The 21474-nt window shown below is 43.2% G+C and overlaps 1 protein-coding gene across 4 annotated transcripts in view; it reads right to left on the reverse strand.

Moving 5' to 3' along the window:
* Positions 1 to 21474, reverse strand: part of Astn2 (astrotactin 2) — a 1030147-nt gene that overhangs the window by 602853 nt on the left and 405820 nt on the right. For 3 of the 4 annotated variants that reach the window (XM_023701575.1, XM_023701577.1, XM_023701576.1), the window contains 3 exons: positions 5607 to 5691; positions 5050 to 5124; positions 4219 to 4356 (listed from right to left, as the gene is read on the reverse strand). In XM_023701575.1, coding sequence (XP_023557343.1) covers positions 4219 to 4356; positions 5050 to 5124; positions 5607 to 5691 — 298 coding nt within the window. The remainder of the gene's footprint in view (positions 1 to 4218; positions 4357 to 5049; positions 5125 to 5606; positions 5692 to 21474) is intronic. The other variant, XM_012516970.2, reaches the window with a different exon arrangement.

Consider the following 21474-nt stretch of genomic DNA (forward strand, 5'->3'; position numbering starts at 1 on the left):
GCTATAATAGCTTGTCCTCACATTTCTCTCACAAGAAGCCCGAGCTCCAGGTGAAACTGCGAAGATGGCCCAGTATGCAGCAGAAAGTATTGTTTGCTGTGCTTCTTTCTCCACAAGGAACTTTTGTTTCCTCCCTGCAGCTGACCTCCCGTTCCATGATGTTTGCTAAGCTGTGACACTCTGAAGGCAGAGGATGCCTTATTCATCTCTGTGCTCCTAAGGTGCCTGACACAGTGCCTGGCACGTGGGGGGCCCACAGACATCGTTCAGACCTGAAAGGAATCTGCATGGGATGGAGATAGAGCTTGTGTCTCCACCTTTGTGGTTGGCATCATTAGTGTTTCCGATGATGCTACAAGTCGCATTCTGGGACACTGCCTGCTGGGACAGGCTGCCACACAGGAGCCATCCAGGGGAGGGTTTTCTTTTGCCCTTCGGCCCTCAGACTTGAAAGCTTCCCTTGCAGCCTTAGATTCTACACAGCCAAATTGTAGGCTCAATTCGTGGTTAATTATAAAGGTTCTCACTCCTGAAAATAATTGCTTCCTTTCCTTCACTGGGAATTTGTGATTTCTTTTACAATCCCTCAAAACACTCAGTTAGAAATTAATAAATTTCTCTGTGTCCATCCCACATGTGATTCTTGCTTCATTTGTTTGTAAACATGCCCATGTACACAAAGACCCAGACCTGGCATACTGTACTAGATTATATACCTATTTAAGTCTCCCCGGGACCCGATGACATGGGAATTAGTTCAATCCCTTCACATTGAGATGATTTTGATTTAAAAATGCATCATCAATTTGATTTTAAAATTCATCTCTTTCAGAAAAGGAAGAAGAAGAGAATAAAAAAGAGAACAAACGATTCCCTATGCTACCATAAATGCAAGCATAATAACCAATGCTTCTAAAGAGTTAACCACCCACCAAATTCAGTGCTTTGTGTATTCCGTGTCATTTGACTCTCACCTCTCCACTGTGGGATATAAAAATCTTTTATTCTCTTAACAGGAAACAGCTGTGGAAAAGATCACACAGTAAACAGGTGATGGACTAAGGCCTTGAACCCAGCTGGTTCAGCGGGGCTGCCTAGTCTGTGCCTTTAAACAGTGAACAAGCTTCTAATCCACATACAATAACACACACAGAGAAAATGTGTATTTCGATCAACTTCCAGTACCAGTGTGCACATAACTAGCACCAGGATCAAGAAGTTCAACGCCACCGGCACCACGCAAGCCCTCGTGCCTGTTGCCTGCCCTGTCACCCAAAGACAATACCATCTTTCTTTTTTAACATTGCGTATTGCTTTGCAATAACTATTAAAACTAGTTTTTAAAAGCTTTTATAAACATAGATATTCTTTTGCATTCCAGGTACATCATTATATATTACATTTGTGGGATTCATCTGTGGTTGTGTTACTAATATGCCTCATTAACAGTATTCCATTGGATGATTACTCCATTATTGATCTAGTTCTTGTTCATGGATGTTTGTGTGTTTTTTTCTGGCTTTTCAATAGTAGAAATAAGCACTTTGCTAGGATTTTTGTAGGTTTTTTTTTGTTTCATAGTACATATATACATATTTCTGTTAAGTCTTTATAGGGATGATGTTGATGGATTATAGGATATGTGTGTGTATAGTTGTACAGTACACATTAGTACCTTTTGCTCAGTTTACACAGGACTGATTCTAATTTATGACAAAGGTACTAAAGCTCCAGTTGTTCCACAGGCTTGCCAACATTTGTTATCATTAGCTTTTAAAAATTTAGCCACTGGTATAGGTCACAGTCCATATAATTGACAATGTTCTGCATTTGGGAGGGGGAGAGCCTGTGACTTCCTGAGAATTTGCCAGACTTAAAATCAAAGAATCAACTTGCCCTGTGGTTTTGTGTTTTCTCTCCAATCCTGCGTCACGCACATCTGTCTCTGTCCCCCCAGGCCTCTGCTTTTCCACACAGACTTTCCACTCATCTCTCTGTTGTGATTCTGTGGCCCTGCTATTGGCTATCTATAATTATGTTCTATTATTTATTAATTTCTAACATATCACCTGAATGGAACTTATTAATTCTTTAAATACCCACGACATGCTTGTCTGGGCAATGTCATGTCAAACAAGGTTTATTAGTGCAGCTTGGAAAACTCAATCAATTTAGCACAGATCCTTTCAGACAGAGATGATGGCAATATTTTATCCACCCTTGCCGGGTAGGCTTTGAATCATGGTTTATTTCCTGACTTGCCAATAAGAATGTCGCCTTTGCCTCAAATTTGTTTGTTGTTTAGTTTTAAAATTTATTTACTTTTGATCTGCAGAATGAAAAGGCATCTCCTCACCGGGTTGACATAAGGATGTAATAAGCCAGTACAAGTAACATATTCGGCACATAGGATATGATCGCTAGCTATGAGCTAATATTAGTGTACTCTGTGAAGAGACACTGCTGTTATGCTCATTTTACAAAAAAATGAAAACTCAAGAGAGTTGAACTTGACTAAGATTGTATTGATCACACATGATAGAGGTGGCACTTTCACCCAGCCCACTGCGGCTCTAGAATATACGATCATGAGCTGGTCTGACAGTTGGCGTCTTCTGTATTGTCACTGAGATCACAAGTGCAAGGTCAACAATAAAGAACCCTGCAGAAAGCTAGCTGGTATGGGCCTTCTTTCTGTTCTTTTCAGTCAAGGTCATTGGGTGTCTTAGAATGGTCCTTCGATCAGATAGAAACTCTTCATTCCAACCTTAAGCTATGGGGAGAGACTTTAACACGTGCTTGACTAAGTTTTACTTACTTCAGTTCTATCAAATGGAAACAACAGTCTTCCAGGAGTGGATTTTTGCATGTGTACACACACTATCTTCGTCCCTTGTTCTTCATCATTACCGCTTCCCTTTCTAAATGTCATCACTCTTCATCTATTTTTTTTTTTTTTATAAACAACTGCTTTAGGGAAACATTAGCAACCTGTAAAAGCATGTGAGTGTCTCCTAAGTTAAAAGTGAGAATAAATATATGACAAAGTAGGATAAGTGGACACAGGCCCTTTCTGTAATGATGCCAGGGGCATACTGACAGTATCTTGATTCAGAGTGGCCCCTAGAAAGGTGGGCAGTGGTACAGTCACACTCATTGATATGTAGGGTGGTTCATGTTTTAGTTTTTAGTTCTGAAGCCAATAAGCTGCAGGTCTGGCAGCTGTAGATGCAAAACTCATCTATTTTCTATGACATCAAGTTTTAGAGAATTTCCTTTAACCAAATTGAGAGTGGAAAAAAACCCTCCACTGAAAGCTCCAAGATCAGATCTAAGACCTCTGACTTAATTAAATCAATAAACATTTAGTAGACGTCCAACATGTAGCAGGAAATGGGGATTAAAAAGCTAAATAAGTTATTTTCCTTGACCGTGAGAAGTGTGCCACATCATGGGACAGACCGATATGTTAGCAACTAATGAGAATGCAGCAGAGTAAGTCTAGAGTGAAATTAGGTGTAAGACTTGCAGTGTGAAAGAGTAAAGAACAAAGAGATTTGGCCTGGACACTTGAATCATGGATTGGTTAACGTCCATTCTTAGGGCCAAAGTCACAATAAAAATATCCCACTTTCCAAATTTTTCTTTTTCTTTTTCATATACTGTTAAGGAATGACATTATATATGATGAACTCTTTAATAACCCATAAAGAGCCAGATACTATGTTAGTATTTTTTTTAATATTCTATGAACCCTCAAAAGAGAGCAAGGGCTTACAATGTAAGGAGCTAGGACACCATCGTGTAGGTCACTTTTTTTGTTGTTAATTTATGTATTTGGTACAGGGTCTCACTATACAGCTCGGACTCATAGTGATCCTCCTGTTTTTAGTACCCCCAGCACTGTGATAACATGCCTGGTTTCTGTGCTGGCTCAGCATGCCTGGGGGCGCAGCATGTGGTGCAGGGATTGAACCCCAGTTCCTGCCCTTGCCTAAGCAGGCACTTAGTCTGCTGAGCTATCTCATCAGCCCTTAGATCACTTTAAAGAGTTTAGAAGGATGGTTTACTTGACAGTGTTCTGTGTATCAAATAGGCTGTTACTTCCATCAATAATAGAGATTATTTCTTTATTAGGGCTCTTGTGACCCCAAAACAGAAAGACTTCTGGGGCTCCAAGAAGTCCTTGGTACAGCATCCCAGGGCTGACTTCCCTACCTGACATCTGCAGGGTCTTCTGTGACGAGCACATCTGTCTTGCAGCTGGCCAGAGGGTTGATGGACAGCTCCACAGGTGGGACCACGAAGCTTTTGCTGACCGGAAGCCAGAGGCCTTGGCCCAAGCTGAAAGTAGACCTGCAATGTAAGAGTTTCCATTGGGAACCTCCCTGGGAAGCATAGAGCAAAGAATAAAGGGGCCCCTTAACCAACCCTTCTAGGGCATTTCCTCACTTCTCCACCTAGGCAAGATCCCTCTATTCCCCCAAGGCACAAGATTTGATGGTCATTTTTAAAATCTCTTCATTATCCAGTCCTAAAATTACTGTATATTGCTTACTCTATTTTATTGGGTACACAGTGGACTCTGAAGGCAGGGACTTCTTGTCCACAGTCATGATACCCAACAAGAGTTTCAAAAATGACTGCCATGTCCATAGGAGCAGCCTAGCAGGAAGGCTAAAAACATAGACTCCAAACCAATTCAAAGCAAGATCTGAGTCTCAGCTCTACCAACTAACTTTCTGTATGTCTTTAGTTACTTATTATTGAAGTCTTATATCGGATTCTGTGGAACTAGTGAGAAAAGGCTCTGCAACTACAGAATATTTTAAACAACTTGAATAGATAATCAGCACAGTCTCTCCAGTTCACCCATCTGAGTCTATAAGTCTAGATACTGGACCAGTGGGAATTAGATTGTCACGGCATCCTGGACTGAGATGGGTTTTAGCACCAAAGAGAGTTCTAGTTTAAGGATGTCTGACATCACGTTCCTATCAGACCTATCTCCAGCCCCAGCAACATTCCTCCCAGTGACTGTCAACTCACCTGAGAATCTTTTCAGGGGCTTGTTCCCCTGTCACCAGATCATAACCCCTCTCAAGTGTGGTATAAGGCCAAGGTCTATGAAAAGAACAGGAGGGAAAGAAGAGAGGAGTAAGATGACATTAGTCAGGAGCAAGTGGAATTCCTGTATGGACACCACATAAGGTAAGCAAATTCCACAGAAGTCACTATTTGGCAAGACCTTTTACATTACAAAAGTATGTCTCCATTTAACAGAAAGACCCAGCACTTTTCTAAAGGCTACTTGTCCATATCCGAGTTTATACACAAGAACTCTGACTCTTGTTCAGTTCACTTAAGGAAGTAGCTATTGGCTACTTCCTATCTGGTGGATGGCTTAAATGATAGCCTTGTGCTCTATACATTCATCAATTGTGTACTTTGAATATGAAAACCTGATTCAGCAGGACAAGAGAATTCCCTCTTACTGAGATTGACACAACTGGGGCATCGTGGATCAGTCGTGGGCATCTGACAACATGACCAAGGAGGTAGGAACTGGCTGCCCGCTGCCCCTGCCAAGGTCCCACACCACTCACCCTTCACTCTGGCCCCAGTCATTGCGCACACATAGGTGTCTGTGAACAGGGTCAGGGGCGTAGCCTTCATGACAGCTGCATTCTCCTGGAAGCAAAGGAGAAAGGAATCATGAGAGATGCTGCTTCCTGAGATAGGCTTCTCTATGTCTCCTGCTTAGAAAATAAGATGAGCTGCCTCAGTTTAGGAAAGACTTACATAAGGATGTCAGGGTCCACAGACTACCGTGCTTAGGAAGGCTTTACCCACACATTCGTTCATCTGTAACTCACTCACTTATTCATTCAACAAGACCTGGCCACACTCTGCCCAGTTTTGGGCTCAGCACTGAAGGCACAGAGACCAAAGGAGGAATCCAGGGGTTGAACGACCTCCTAGCTCAACGAAAGAAACAAAAAAGGGCTTGGAAGAGGGGCTATAAATGGAGACCTAGTTTCAAATAATAAAATAATAACATTATGATCAGCTGTATTTACTTATAATTTGTAATCAGATATTCTAATTACCTAAATGAACAAGTCATACACATTCATAAAAATTGAATCAAATGCCTCTTCCAAGAAACCTGTTTTTGCCCTTTTGGAAGAACCGTTCTTGTCTACAATTTCCTAGATTTATTTTGTCTTAATTTTTTTTAAAAAACATTTTGAAATTGTCTTCCTTTTGCTCTGTTTCTTTTCCAGTCTCTTTCTTTCCTTACATTCATTATTCACCCATGATCCACTGACCCCCTACCCTCCAACTATGCGACTCTCAGGCTGCATGAATGCTTTCCTAGTGTTTTGTCCTTTCTTTTTGTTTTTTGTTTTTGTTTTTGTTTTGCTTTCTAGCATTCTGTACTGCTTTCTGAATACTTAAGTTCACTGTAGCAGGCCAGTGCACGTCCCATTTCATAGTATAGTTTCGAAGCTCACTGTCCTGGAAGGATTGTTCTGAAGCTCTCTGGCCTGCCCTGTGGCTCGGAATTATTTCTGTTTTACTGCACATTTCTTAGGTGAATTTTTGATGCAATTCATTATTGGTTTTGTCACCTCAAAGTGTATTTTTGAAATATTCACAGATCCTTTAGCGAAAACAGGTTCTGTGAAAAATATGTTTAGGAGAAGTGTACCTTTTATCATAGCCAGGAGTGTGACTCTTCATGATAGAATACATGATTTTCCTCAAACCTATTTTTACACTGGAAGACTTGCTGCAGGAGCAGCTCACAGGGTGAGCATGCTTCAGACTGCATCTTGAGAAAGCTGACAGGAAGTGCTCTGCTTCAGCCTCCTGCCTGGAGAAGATTCACTACTCAGCAATGTGAGGTGAATGGATAGCTACCTGTGTTGACTTTGGTAAGTTCTGGGTGAGTGCTCCTGGATTGCCTTTTTTCGCATCTATCTTCTGGTGATCACACACACACACACACACACACACACACCCCTTCCCACAATCCCTACATTGATTCTCACTGACCTGACCCAAAACCCAAAACACTTCCAATCATGCCCACGATAGGTAGATGATTTCAGGATTCACTTTTCAATTTCTAGTGTTAGTTTTCCTCCTAGCTTCTTTTTAAAATCTCCTCACAGACTAAAAAAGTGTAAACAGATGTCACATGCCAGAATGAAGGACACTGGAGAGAATCATTGCACTAAGTCAGATGGTCAGGTAAATTTATTTTATGCTGTCTTTACAAAAAATAAAGACACCTTTGCTTCATTGAAGACTGTGCTGAGACTGTGAATCAAGGTGCTAAGAAGCTCATGCTATTTGCAACTATGCGTCACGTGACTCAGGATTTCCTTCAGCCTGCCCAGCCCAAACAGAATAGTCCAGTGAACATGATACTTAGGGTATCCAGAGTCTACGGCTGTCACCCCTAATGCCAAGTGTTTGTATTCATCACACAAACTGACTGCTTCTGCCGAGGAATTGTGCACATTATACATTTGACCTTGAATGAGGTATTCTGAGAGTTTAAAAATGGTAATGTATTTTATGTACTGCAAGGCTGCATCATCTTTGTGCCCCTGGTCCTTAGCAAGAATCTGACAGATAGCTTGGGTTTCATAAATATGGGCTGCACTGAAAAAGGAGTATGACAGAATACAGAGTGAAGAATGAATCAGAGATAGGATCTGAAATATTCACATCCAAATTGTTGCAAGACAGGAGAGACAGAATAGAGAGCTCTATGTTCTCTTCCCTGGGTACTTGGTAAGCTAGGAGGGTTCTGTGCCGGCAGGATGTTCTCGGTACCTCCCTTCCCAGCATGCCTGGGGTCTCTAGCTGAGGATCTATGAGCACATGTGACTTAAGGGCTGACTATGGCCAGAGGGGAGGGCAATGAGGGCAAAGGGTGAGCACCTTGAACTTGGAAAGGAGTAATTGACCAAGGGGGGATGGGGAGAGTCACTAATGATGTGTTAAAATGCAACAGCTCCTTCATGAAATATTCACCACTTTAAACACGTCTAATATTAAAGATTAAAAGTCCCGGGATTTGTCCTCGAGACTCCCAGGACTGATTTATGATCTGCCAAAAGCCACAGACCTCATGATTCATAATGGTGGGGGTAATGGCTACTCCTGGCGAGGGGACAGGAAGGCAGGGAAGGATGGGCAAACAGGATGCTGCTTCTCCCTCCTGGAAAGTGCAGAGGCTGTGGTGCCCACCTCTTGTCTGTCAGGGATGGTACAGCAAGGTCCACAGTCCTGTCACCCCTCCCTCTTTTGGACAATATTGGTGACAGTAGGAAATCTATTCAGCAAAAAAGCACCGCTACAATTTTCTCTTTCCACCCTGTGTACTTACTAAACAAGTTTTCCTTGGCTTAAAATGCATCATTAATTACTGTCATTCATTATACAACAAATACGTACTTTGCAAATGGGAAGCAGCCACCTGAGCACCCCTGAAAAAGCTGCCTGGAGAATAGGAAGTTTCCAAGGGAAACTCCCCTGAGTGCTGAAGAAGGCAGCCAGGCCATATGCAGTCCACCTTCATGTTTACTTTCTCTGGCTGTGTGGCCTTGGCAAAGTCACTTTCTCTCTGACCTCAGTTTTCCCATCTATAGAATGGAGGCCTTAGTGATGTATCTCACAAGCCAATGAAATAGTAAACAGGAAAGCTCACAGCTTAGTGAGACAATGGACTGACAGTGAATCAGATCTTTTACCTTTCCTTTTTATTCATTTTATTTATTCCCTGATTTGTGTCTTCACTGACTGATTAATTCCAGAGACACAAGTAGCTTCCTCTTCTCTGTTACTCAATTCTGAAGAGGCATCCATCCATTCTGAACACCAAGAATCAGCTGGTTGTGCTGCCTCCCCAAATCTCTGCCCTTTGATCTCTGGACACAGTTTTAGCTTCAGCGGTGATCACTCTTAACAGGGGGCTGGGCATCCTTAGCGAGATCTCCAGTAATGTCACAGCTACTGGCTTTATTGACCTCGGTTTCCTATTTTGCTGACACAGCTTACGCTCCTGATTTACACCCAAACTTTTCCTTCTTGTAAGATGCAAAGCCAGAGCGGAGAGTCATTAACCCTTTCCCTGAGTAAATCCTTTCTCCTACTCTGCCTCGGCATCCTCAAGGCACCCAGCCTGTCAAAGCACAGTCTTCTGGGACGTGCGCTAGATGCCAATCACCAATGCCTGTGTTCCCTCACTTCTGCCTCTGCCGTGGAAGTCCTTTACTAGAAGGTGTGACATCAATCTTTTTAACCATTTCATTGCAGCACCTGCTGCACTGCCTGGCTCATAGTAGCCATTCAATACATAACTGCTAATTAAGTCAAGGAACGTATTTCATAATAATAATGCCTACAGTAATAGGCTAGGAAAGCAGTTGTCTTATTTTCTTGCTTTCCCTACTAGACTTGGAAGTTTTGACTGCAGAAACTTTTATCTTGTAGCCCAATAAGTAGTGTCAAACCTGAGAGAGAGAGAGAGAGAGAGAGAGAGAGAGAGAGAGAGAGAGAGAGAGAAAGCAACTAGTTTGTTGTACAAAAGGGTGAATGGATAAATTAGTGAATATGTTAATCTATTAAAAGTGTCAAGAATTGAGTCTGGGTTCATCTAGAATAATGATGACTCTATTGAGGTCTAGAAGAAACTTCTGTCCATGACAGGTATTTGCCAAGGAAACGGAGACTAAACACAAGTGCTGATCAGATGTCTAAAATAGAATTCTATTTCATTTCAGAGCAGTAAAAGCCCTTAAAGATCCTCTAGTTCAGATCTTTCTGAGATCAATTTTTTAGAAGGCAGAAATAAAGCTCAGAGAATAAAAGGATTTGTCCAAGTCACTGTTCCAGGCTCTGGGCCATGGAATTAGAACCCAAGGCTCTGGGCTACCAGGCCCAGCATTCATTCCGATGCGTGGGTGGCAGCAAACCTTTAGTGCATCTTGAAGCTATTTCTAGCAAAGTTTTGCCCTTTCTAAAATCCTCTGACATTTTGCGTTTCCTATAATGAGAATATTACATTTCCAAGCAGGAATTGTAAAAAAGTAACACGACTTTGTAATATCCTTAAGCATATTAAAGCATACATTTTTATGTGGTTAATAATGCAGATTTTTAAAAAAGTTTAATCTCTTCATTAAAATGGTTCCCATATGGGAATTGAGTTAAGTCAGTGTCCATCATCTTGGCTACTAGAATTCGGTACCATTAGCTATAAATGAGCTACACTGGTTTCAAAATATGTACTCCTAGGTTGTGTTTATGGAGTTCTCTTTTATGTTGCAGCATTCTCCATCCATAAAGTCTCAGATAAAAATGACAGGACCCCTTGGTCACTAGCAGTTTGAGCTTATCTAGGATGATGAGTTTTCCAACCATCCCAACGTGGGACAATTACATAAGGCCAGTTAGCAGGTTTAGCCTCTGGGCCTTGGAGTCACCTCACTCTGTAGTCACATCCTGAATCTACCACTGAGAGACCACACAAAATGCACTGAGATGCCACCTATTTTCCTGGGCCTCTTTCCCAGCTGTACGGAGGCCTCACACCACGCATCTATGATATCATGCATTTTCACAAAATGCCTATGTGGTCAGCTCTCAGCATAGGCCTGGGCACATTTCTTACTGCTGAAAATAAAATAGATATTAGAGTCATTCTACTGTTTCTTGATCAGTAAGGACAGCTCAACACCCGGGCTTAGGAGGAAGGACAGACAAGTTGAGGATGAAGGATGGTCTTCAATGTGAGGTGTGCCTGTTGCAACATCAAAGAAGGCAGTGCCGTTCTCTATCTGTAAATTTGGAGCAGCTCATACAAGATTATAGCTAAGACTCTTTTTCATATTTTCAGAACAACAACATCTGCTGCCTTTGTTAATGGCACCTCCTGCTGAAGTGGGTGCAGTCCCAACACGGCACAGGTAAGAGGCTGCAGCTCCCCTGTGCTCATAGCTCGGCAGTTCTCATAGCCCGTCCTGTCCACGAAAACGCTGCACATGAGCACAGCCTTCTGTCTGGCTCTGCACTTCCCACCCTGTCATCCTCTTAGGATTCCATTTGCACTTTCTTCCAGCTCAGTCATCACTTATCATCACAGGCCAGGGCTGCTACCTGCTGTTCATTTTCCTATTTACTCTTCTGGTCCCTGTGGCTTGGAAAGACATTTCTCTGCATCTTCAGAAAAATAAGCATAGTGCACTTCCCTGTTCTGGCCTAAGTGTGAATGGACAACCACTGGCCACTACAACCCATGTCCCTGAAGCCCATCTGGAGGCCAGGCACATAGCAGGGAGGCAGAACCGGTGTTTCCTAGAAGTGGTAGAAGACACCTTACATATGGCATCTCCACATGTCACACCTAGGACTAGAGCCAGGAAGAAGGTACTGGTGCTCTTGCAACAAAGGAAAACTGAAGGGCAGACTCAGCAAGTCAGTAGCTCAAGGTCACAGTCACGTCTTCAAAGCCCATGCTGTTTTACAAGGCGATGCACACCATGTCAATAAACATTACTACAAGAGCGACAGAAAGACCACCGCATTGTGCGAGACACCGAGGGTCAGGCAAAAGTAGGAAACTCCAATCTACCTGCATTTAAATGATCATCCTGCTGCTTTTAAAATTCCACTAAAACTAAAGGTTAAGCCCTGTTATTCACAGTTACTCATTCAACAGCATATGCTTTATGCAGGCATTGTTTTGAGTTCATAATATCTATGTAGTGAAGGGTGGGTGGATTGATTTTCTAGCAGCAGGTACAAGCCAAAGGAGGGCATCACGACCACTGCTAACTGAGTATCTACTGCAGGTTGGCCTTACACAAAGGTTTCTGGCATCTAGGACAACTTGGAAGAAAGACATTATGAGCTCTCCTTTAAGTAATATTAAACTTGCGGCAAAGTTGCACAAAGGAGTGAAAATCTGATTCCAGGTCTTTCTGTTTATGATGGATTTCTAAAGGACAGGTGCCGAGAGATGATAGTAAAAGGACATGGGAGTGGGAGATCAGGGCTTGTGCAAGGAAAAGTGTGCTGGTTTCCAGTAGCAGCACTAATGTGCATTCACACCTTCACCGTGGCTGACTGTGAGAAAAGCGAGCTGCATTTCCTACCTTTTGTCTCCAGGCTCAGTACACGGGCTGCTTGGGCTTTGCAATGGCAGAAGATATGACATGGACCAAAATCTGAGGTTTGCTTGTGAGATTGGACTTCATGTTTTGCACCCCTGCAAGACAAGCTCAGGACTGCTGCCTCGCAAAGCACGGCAAAGGAGCCGAACTGCATGGAGTTGCTAATAAAGGGCTGCGGCAAATTTGCAGTAAGGATGCATGAAGTTATGCCTCCTTGTCATGACAAGCAATTCTGCTATACTTTAAGCCCTTGTGCCTCCATCTGTGTAAATAATGGTCCTACTTTCTTTTTCAACTGGAAACTTCAGAGCAATTGCCAGTATTTGAACACTACTGGGTCACCTTTTCTGTTAGTGATGAGCATTCCTTCCCATGTATTCCTTGGTTGGCATCATCGGTTTCTGGCCCTCGATATTGTCCGTGGCTACTACTCTCACACTGTTGGCATTGAAGACGTTCTTTTTGGAGTTCCCCCAACCAGTAAGAACTTTGGATTTTTTTTTCTGGCAGCAGGGATTGAACTCAGGACCTTGTGCTTGCCAGACAGGCACTTATGCCACTGAGCCAATTCCCCGACAGATCTTTGGCCAGTTAGTTACCTTTTGAAAAAATAGGTCCTCATGGTGTGTCTCTAAAACTCTCAGTGGTTTCCAGTTGCTTTCAGCATGGAGTTCAAACCACCTGGCCTTGAACTCAAAGCCCTTCATCATGGGTGAATTTCCTCTCTTCACAAGGACTTGTCTCATTTCTGGTTCAAACTAAAGACTTGCCTTTTCCAAAACAGTTGCAACCGTCCTTAGCAATTCCTTTGTATCTAGCATGGGGGCGAAGAAGGCTCAGAGATGAATCCATCTGATTTTCTGCCTGCAGGTAGCTGACTTTCCAGTAGAAGCACTAGAAGAAAGCTACATCACTACCACAAGGTGTGATGTGATCTCAAAGAGGAGTATGTGCGGAGAGCCATGAAGTCAAGGAAGGGGGATGGAACTCGGCCCCGAGGGTCAGGAAAATCACCAAGAAAGAGGGAGCATGGAATTGCAGGGAACTGAAAGATCACTAACTGCCAGATGGAATTATATGTCCTTCATTTACAACAGCTCCTAGGACCCTCCAGACAACCCTGTGAGGCAGCTTGTCTACTGGCCTCATTGTCCAGATAAGGAGACAGGGCTCAGAGGGACTAGGTAACTTGTATGCCTCAGGTTAGTAAGCAAAAAGTGTGGGAGACAGGACTTGAGTCCAGCCAGCCAGGAGTTTCTGACCAGGAGCCACTGGCTCCAGGCCGTCCTGCCTCCCTCTCTGAGAAAGGAGAGGGTTTCCAAAGACAGGGAGGGGAAAGAGTGGGGGTCAGTTGCAGGGTGAATGGGAAATGGGAAACGGTGAGTGAGGAGAAGCGCTGGAAGCAGAGGCGGAGTGCTCACAGGCACCCAGCATGGCTGCTCTTGTTCTGCAGGAATGGAGAGGCAGCCCAGCAAAGTTCCATGTCTCCTCCACAAATTGTCCCTTCCCATGGCTAAGACAGGCACTGGAGTCAGAATGGGATTTGAACTCTCAATGTATTAAGTAATGACTTCATGGTTTTGTGAAATTTCCCTTCTCTGAGCAGATTCAGCTTTCTCTATTCCAGGTTCATCAGCTCTGCCCCTTCAACAGAACAATATGAAGAATGCTGCACTCCCAGTGGGGGCTCCATAACATGGCTACGATCATTACCAGGGATCTGGATCCTTAATGTTCCCGACCAGCCATAGCTCTTGCTCTGCTCATAAGTTAGAAAAAGGAACAGGCCAAGAACATTTAGGGAGCTTGCTAAACATGACGTGCTTAAGCTGATCCACATCTTGAGCCCTCTGAGCTACCCTGTGAGCAGCTGCTAGTGCTCTCCTGAATTCACAGAGGAGAAAAGTGAAGTTCTCTGGGATGAAATGACTTAAGAATAGTTTGTAGTTTGCAAAGCAAGAAATCAGTGTATCTGGATTCAACCCCCAACTCCTTGACTGGAGCCAGAGCCCCGGCCTCACCCCAGCCTCCGTACCATGTAAACTACAGTGTTTCTGCATAACCCCATCTCACCAAACCTCCCCGCTTGCTGACCTTGTACATCCATCTGCCACACCCGGATGGGAGCTGCAAGGGATGCAAGTAAGACTATAACACATGACTGCCAAAGACACAGGATCCTAGAGCCCTGAATCTCTGAGTCCATGTAAATGGCTGAGTAGTCTTACTCAAACCACTTCATCTTTCTGTGATCCTTCCTTCTAACCAAACTGATAGGCAAATAAACTCTGTCCTGTCCCAGTCACAAGACATGGTGAAGATAAAATACACGCTTAAACCAGCTGGAACACAAGTTGATTACTAATGTAGTTGCTGACTGCTTGGACAAAAGCTGAAACAGCAAAGTGAAATATAGAAAATAAATTAAACCAAACATAATTATTCATATTGAAAAAGCATTCTTCACTCTGAAGAAGAGACTTATTGGTGCTTTTTCCCCTCTAAGCATTCGGTATTTGGAATTTTAAAGCAAGATTGTACTCATACAATTAAAGTGAAAGAATTCATAATTTTTAGGAGTGCACCTGGAATGAAAAAAGCCATAGCTATGGTCCTCCTGTCTTTTATGCTTCAAACCAAGAAGTTCAGAGTTCTCTATGGGGTGAGAGAAGGATGGGGTCATTGCCTTCATCCTGTTGGGAATGTGAGGAAAACAAGACCCTGGGGGCAACATGTACTATCCGCACTGTTTCCCAGGGTCCTTTGCTAGAGTCACTTAACTTCAGTTGCATCCAGATGATCTACGCCATAGCCAGCCTCTCTCAAGAAACTAGAGAGTGATCTCTTCTAGTGCCTTCCATCTGGGATACCAGAGCACAGGACATAATGCACAGGCTTCCCTGAGCCCACTACTTTGCACTTTGCTGACCTCATTCTTGATCTTATCCCATTCATCACTCTGCTCTCCCATCCCTTCCTTTCTGTTCTGATCTATGGTTCTCTTTCCCATCCTCCACTGGCTCACCTTTTTTTTTTTTTTTTTTTTCTCAGCCTTTATTTTTGTCACTTGTTTTCTTTTGTTGTTGTTATTCTGTTATGATTTAGACCAGCAAATTCTCCCCCCTGACCCAACCTCATGTCTTCAGAGCTTTGGGGAGCTGACTGGGTCATCAACAGGTCAATCCTTGGTTGCATTCAGAGCTGAACTTACTGTAAGGAGAGCGGGCCATGTTGGAGGAAGAAGGTCACTTGCGGAATGGCCTGGAAGCTCAATTTATTGTCCCTGGTACTGTCCTTTTCCTTATCTTGGTTTCCTGGCCACCATAAGGCAAGCCACTTTACTCTGCCATACCCTTCCACCACAATGTTTCTACAACAGGGCCAGATAACCAGGGATGGAAACCATAAAGGGAAATAAATCTTTGTCCTTTAGAGAGGTTGCAGCTCGCTCTTCATATCACCCATGAAAAGGCTGCTGGGCCTCTCCAACTTGTGTGGATGACATCTCAAATTCTACGATGTCCTGGCCTGAGGAAGACTCCTCATGTGATCACAAAAAACCAGTCTCTACTATGTGGTAGAAACTCAAATCCACCTAGCCATGACTTTAAATAAGAAACCATTCAGAACAACACACACACACACACACACACACACACACACACACACACTTACTTCTCTTAACCTTTAAAAGAAAACAAAAGCTACCTTCATTTGAAAGAGAGAAGAAAGGACAGTTTGGGGCAATGGTCAGCCCTCATACAAATAGTATCAGATCACCAGTGAAGGCTAGTGGTATGACTAAGAGCTGCTTCAGAGGGCTTCCAGGAGGGCCTCTGCTCTGGAATCTGTCACCATCTCTTCCACTCCATCCTGATTAAGTCTCTTGTGGGTTTGGCATTGACAACGCTAGGGGGTTCTTTCTGCTCAGTTCAATAATTTGCACTCGCTGAATGTGTGTACTTGACATAACGATGCAGTAATATACTGTGCTGATTAGAGTCATCAGGATAATATAGCAGAGATGAATGCTTGTCCTTCTCATTTATTAGAAAGGGCAGGAATTGAGGCTGGGGAAACTAAGTGATTTGCTCAACGCTGTACCAATAGTGAAGGACAGAGCCAAGATTTTCTTCCCCATCTGTCTGACCACAGTGCTGAGATGCTGCCCGTCTTGCCCTAACTTTGTCTCCAAAAAGAAAACAGAGCTGCTCCTTAACGTAGCAGGATCACCAGCCTCCAGGCAGAGTCTTTGGCATCTCTCTCTGGTGAGTACACTCATGTTGGCTTCATGTAATGTTTGTGAAATAAAAATGTGCACAGCCCTTAGGAGGAGTCTGCTGCACCCCGGATGTTCTACCCTGAAGCCCTTGCAGGACCAAGGACACCTGTGCACACCAGGGCAAGTCAGGCTCCAGGCTGTATTACCAGAGGCCAGCACCACCTGCTCACATGGTCAGGGACACACACAATGCAAGGGCTCACGTTGGAGCTGGGCCCTGGGTCCCAAAGACAAAACATTTTGATTGCTTCAGGTGTATTCAAAAGGTGGGGTGTGGAAGCTTTGTCATGGAGCCAGTTGACTCTGCCACTCACCTCCTGCACCGTAGAGCAAACCCTATGTCTGGCCCTCAGCTCTCTCATGGCCTAAGCGCAAGCTTGAATGAGGAGATTAGCAGGGCTCTTCCAGGCCTTGGCACTTGTTCTATGCCCTTGAAGGTATCACTGAGGGAGACCTTTAAAGGCTTCTCAGGTAGAGAGCCAATAATCATGAATTAATACTTCTCCCTCTAAAATTTATGGAGGCATTTAGGGTTCTGCAAATGTGGGTTTGAATGAGGGCCTCCCCTAAATTTGAGGCCTGAAGCTCCTTACCTGCCTCAGGGTCTAGGCTCTGCCTGTCATAATGGTCAGCCAAATTCTCCTCAGGTCTTGACTTGTACCACGTCTTTAATTTGGCCTTTCTCCTTTTCCCTTACACTCGGTCCTGGGTGTCGTACTCTGCTGGATCTTAGTTTTTAGATGCAGTATGAAAGTTAGGCCTGGGACTCACATGCTTGTTCAAGAGACAGCATATAAATTCCTCATTTCTGATGTCAAAGTACACAGTCAGTTCACTGGAAGCTCCATGGGGCAGAGAGGACAGCTTCTTTTGCTCACTGTCTCCAACACTGAGCCCTCCACTTAACATCCACTAGGTGCCCACTCAACAAAAGCAACAAGTGAAATGCAGCATTTGGATTCTGACCACTTGTTTTCACCATCATGGCTAATCCCCTGATCCCAGACACCATCACCTGGGGTTTGCTTCATCCCATCACGCCTCCTGCTCTTCTCCCTTCATCTACCTCCACCCTGTATAGATCTTCTTAATAGGATGCCAGTGCGATACCCTTAAAGCATAAGTTAGAGGATCTGACCTCTCTGCTGAGAGTCCTCTGGGGTACCCATTTCATTGAGTATGAAAGGCAATGTTATCATAATGTTCTACAAGGCCTACTTGTGGGTCCTGGCCCTCTGACCCCACTCTGGTTCTGTCTCTTAAAAGCCTCCTGGTACCCAGCTCAGCTCAGCACAGCACATTCTTTGCCCAACCTTCTCCTCTTGGACCCTGTGGATTAGCCGCTCCTTTGGCCTGGATTATACTCTCTATGGATTTTTCTAAAGCATGCTTTGATTCCTCACTGTTGGGTTCCTTTACCTTGAAGAGTCCGCTTGTATTCCCAACCCCTGTCCTCTCTTACCACAGCTTTGAAATACACACGTCAGGAGAGAGAAGAGAGACAGAGAGGGAGGGAGGGAGGGAAGGAGGGAGGGAGAGAGACAGAGACAGACAGAGAAAGACAGAAAGAGAGACAGAGAGAGAGAGAGAGAGAGAGAGAGAGAGAGAGAGAGATCCATCACTATTACCATCTTCATTAAACATGTGATGCACTTTATTGCTTACTATAAGCATTTATGGTCCTGAGGATTGAACTCAGATGCTCATACAAGACAGGTAAGTGCTGGAGCACTGACCTACATCCTGTTGCTTCATGTTTCCTATTGCTTTCCTTGGGCATTCCTTTCATCCTGTTCCGTTACCTAAGTATCTGGGCAATAGGCATGGCCACCATGCCCGGCAATCACTCCATAGGCTCATGTCTTGCTCTCAGTTTGCCCCTTCCCATGCTAGAATGTGAGATTTGTGATCCCAGAGGGTTTTATCTGTTTCATTCATTCTGAGTCTTACACCCTGCTTAAGCTTAATTCTGCACAAGTACCTGGTAGGTGTTAAATGAAAAGGTACATAAATGAATAAACATTAAAATCAGTTCTTGGGGTTCAAAAACATTAAATCAATTCTCAACACAGGGGCATCATTTTTTTAAGGGACAAAAATGGCATATAGTCTAGGTTTTATAAGCCATAAAGTTGTGACCATGAAACTCTCTTCGTGTGCACACAATGAATATTTGAAATAATGTGCCTGGCCATATTTCAATATCTCCTACGTATAAGAAACATCAGTCATCCTGAGGGCAGTTTGCTGACCCCACAGTGGACTAAACCTGGTTAAACTAGAGTGTGGCTCTGGACATACACCCTAGTGGATCCCAACTTATAGCGCAGTGTCCAGCACTTCACTGTCACTAAATAAATATATTGTGAATGAAGGTAAGTGCATATGAACTGCAGTCTGCCTTTCTACTCTCTGTCATGGCCATGTCTGCTGAACTGGTGGCAGGAAGGAAGTGCTGTGTACCTGTGCTCGGGAGCATGGCACACCCCGGCTGCAGGTGGCTCTTCTGCACTTCAAATACGATGAATATGATGGGAGATCCTGCATTTTAAAGTTTATGTAGTATCCCTTAATTTGCATTTTAATTTAAATGATTATTGATGCCTACTAGCTTTCACTGGACCAAGCTGTTACACCACTATCAGTTTTTTTACTTCATAATCCCACACTAGTCCTCTTCACACACACACACACACACACACACACACACACACACACACAGCCTTTTTGATGACTAAGGTTAGCAGTAAGTGTTGTCTCTGTGATCCTACAATACATATTCCATTCAATCTGTGGAATATGAGCACTGTAATGAATTTCATCCAATGTGTATTCGCAAATATATCAGGCCCTTAAAAATGTGTCCTCCTGCTTAAGAAATAAATCCAGAAAGCTTCTCAATGTATTTGTGGGACCTAATAATAAGTAGATTATCAACAGAAGTGTGGAAGAGAAAATGATGGTGAAAAACATTAGGTTTGGCAGCTGTTGGCTATTTGCGAATGCTGAGACATTTCTGGGAGCCAGCATGATAGGCTAGGGTCTCTGCAGGTGCCCTTCCCTCTGCAAAAGATTCTGCCTTCCACCTGCCCTCAGTTTTCAGTGCTGGATCCCTGTTCCTTCATTTTTCCTATTGCTTTCCTTGTGCATTCCTTTCATCCTATTCCATTACCTAAGTGTCTGGGCAATAAGCATGGCCACCATGCCCGGCAATCATTCCATAGGCTCATGTCTTGGGCCTCAGTATGCCCCTTCCCATGCTAGAATGTGAGATTGAAGCTGGTTTTGTCCCAGCTGTAACAATAGCTCATGTTTGTTGAGCTCTACCTGGTAGGCTTATATGCTAAGTGCTTACTATGCTTTATGTAGTTCGAACCCCATAATGATCCCCTAAGAATTGTTCATGTTATTACTGATGTTTTCGTACTGAGAAAAAAGAGCTGCAGGAGGACTCAGCAAAGTCTTCAAGGATTGTATGGGTCTGGAGTGAGAAGGCTGGGGATTGGGCTTCCATCCTGAATCCACAGCATACATTCTTGCACACCACAATGTGAATATCAGGTGTAGAAACTCGTGTCTGCCTGTACTTTCTGTCATGATAGAGTTTAGGAATTATTGAGCATTCATTCTATAATCTCCAAAGCCAAAGCCAACCATAGTATTGGCTTTCCATAAAGATATTAGTATATAGAATTGCAGAGCTGGAGTGAACTAAAAGAAAATCTAATGTAGTATTCTGCTCTATTGTAAATAGAAACAAAAAGGGACCTACCAAAGGTCACATTATGATTACATTGTAAAACTAGACTTGAAGCTCATAGATTTGTCTCCAAGTACAGTATTTCATTTTCCATGTATTCATTCCAACACTCACTATTAAATATTAGTGTGAGCTAGATCTAGACACGATGGCTCATGTTACTTGTGAGGCTGAAGCTGGAGGACTTCTTGAATCCAGGAATTGAAGATTAGTTTCACCCACATAGTAAAAGCCATCTCAGAAACCCCAAACCCAAAAATCAAACAAACTAAAGAAGAAAGATTATGTTCGATGAGGATCTTGGCTTGGGGATAAAGCAATGAGCAGTGCAGGGTCAGTCCTGGCCATTAAGCACCACTGAATTCCTCAGATATCCAGTAAGTGCATATGGAACCACACAGATAAGTACGCAATTATAGGTTGTAACTAGGTTTGACACAATATGCTGCTGAACAGGAGAATAAATTCTGATGCTAGACTTCTGGACTCAGATCAAGACTCCATTATTTTCCAGGCTTTGGGAAAACTCATTAATTATTTGTAATTTAATATACTATTCTGTAAAATGGTGATAATAATATATCACTATATTAATCTAATGACACATAACTTTTCACATTTAACATCCTTGACATGAAGAGTCACCTAATGGTTCTTAGTATACTATGGTTGGTATAGGTAGCAGTTTTTAGTAGTACATGAAATATCAGTACCAATGTGATTGTGTCAAAATTTAATTAAAATATGATTGCATGCAACTCTCAGCAGAGACTTTAATGTAAAGTTAGCATCCTGTAAACATGCATTATTATTGCTGTTATTTACTATAAAGGAAACAGTAGAGAGCAATAGTGTGGCATACAACCTAAGAGCAACAATATCCTCAACTGGATGGTCACTTCTTTGTGGCCATCACATTTAAGCTAAACATCAAGGATGAAAGCAGAGGCCCTACTAAAGGTAGGGGCTTGTGAAAACTGAGGGCAGGTGGAAGGCAGAATCTTTTGCAGAGGGAAGGGCACCTACAGAGACCCTAGCCTATCATGCTGGCTCCCAGAAATGCCTCAGCATTCGCAAATAGCCAACAGTTGCCAAACCCAACCTAATGGCTTTCACCATCATTTTCTCTTCCACACTTCTGAATCTGTTGATAATCTACTTATTATTAGGTCCCACAAATACATTGAGAAGCTTTCTGGATTTATTTCTTAAGCAGGAGGACACATTTTTAAGGGCCT

Source organism: Octodon degus, unplaced genomic scaffold, assembly GCF_000260255.1.
Source record: "Octodon degus isolate 3935 unplaced genomic scaffold, OctDeg1.0 scaffold00137, whole genome shotgun sequence".
Taxonomy (NCBI): Eukaryota; Metazoa; Chordata; class Mammalia; order Rodentia; family Octodontidae; genus Octodon; species Octodon degus.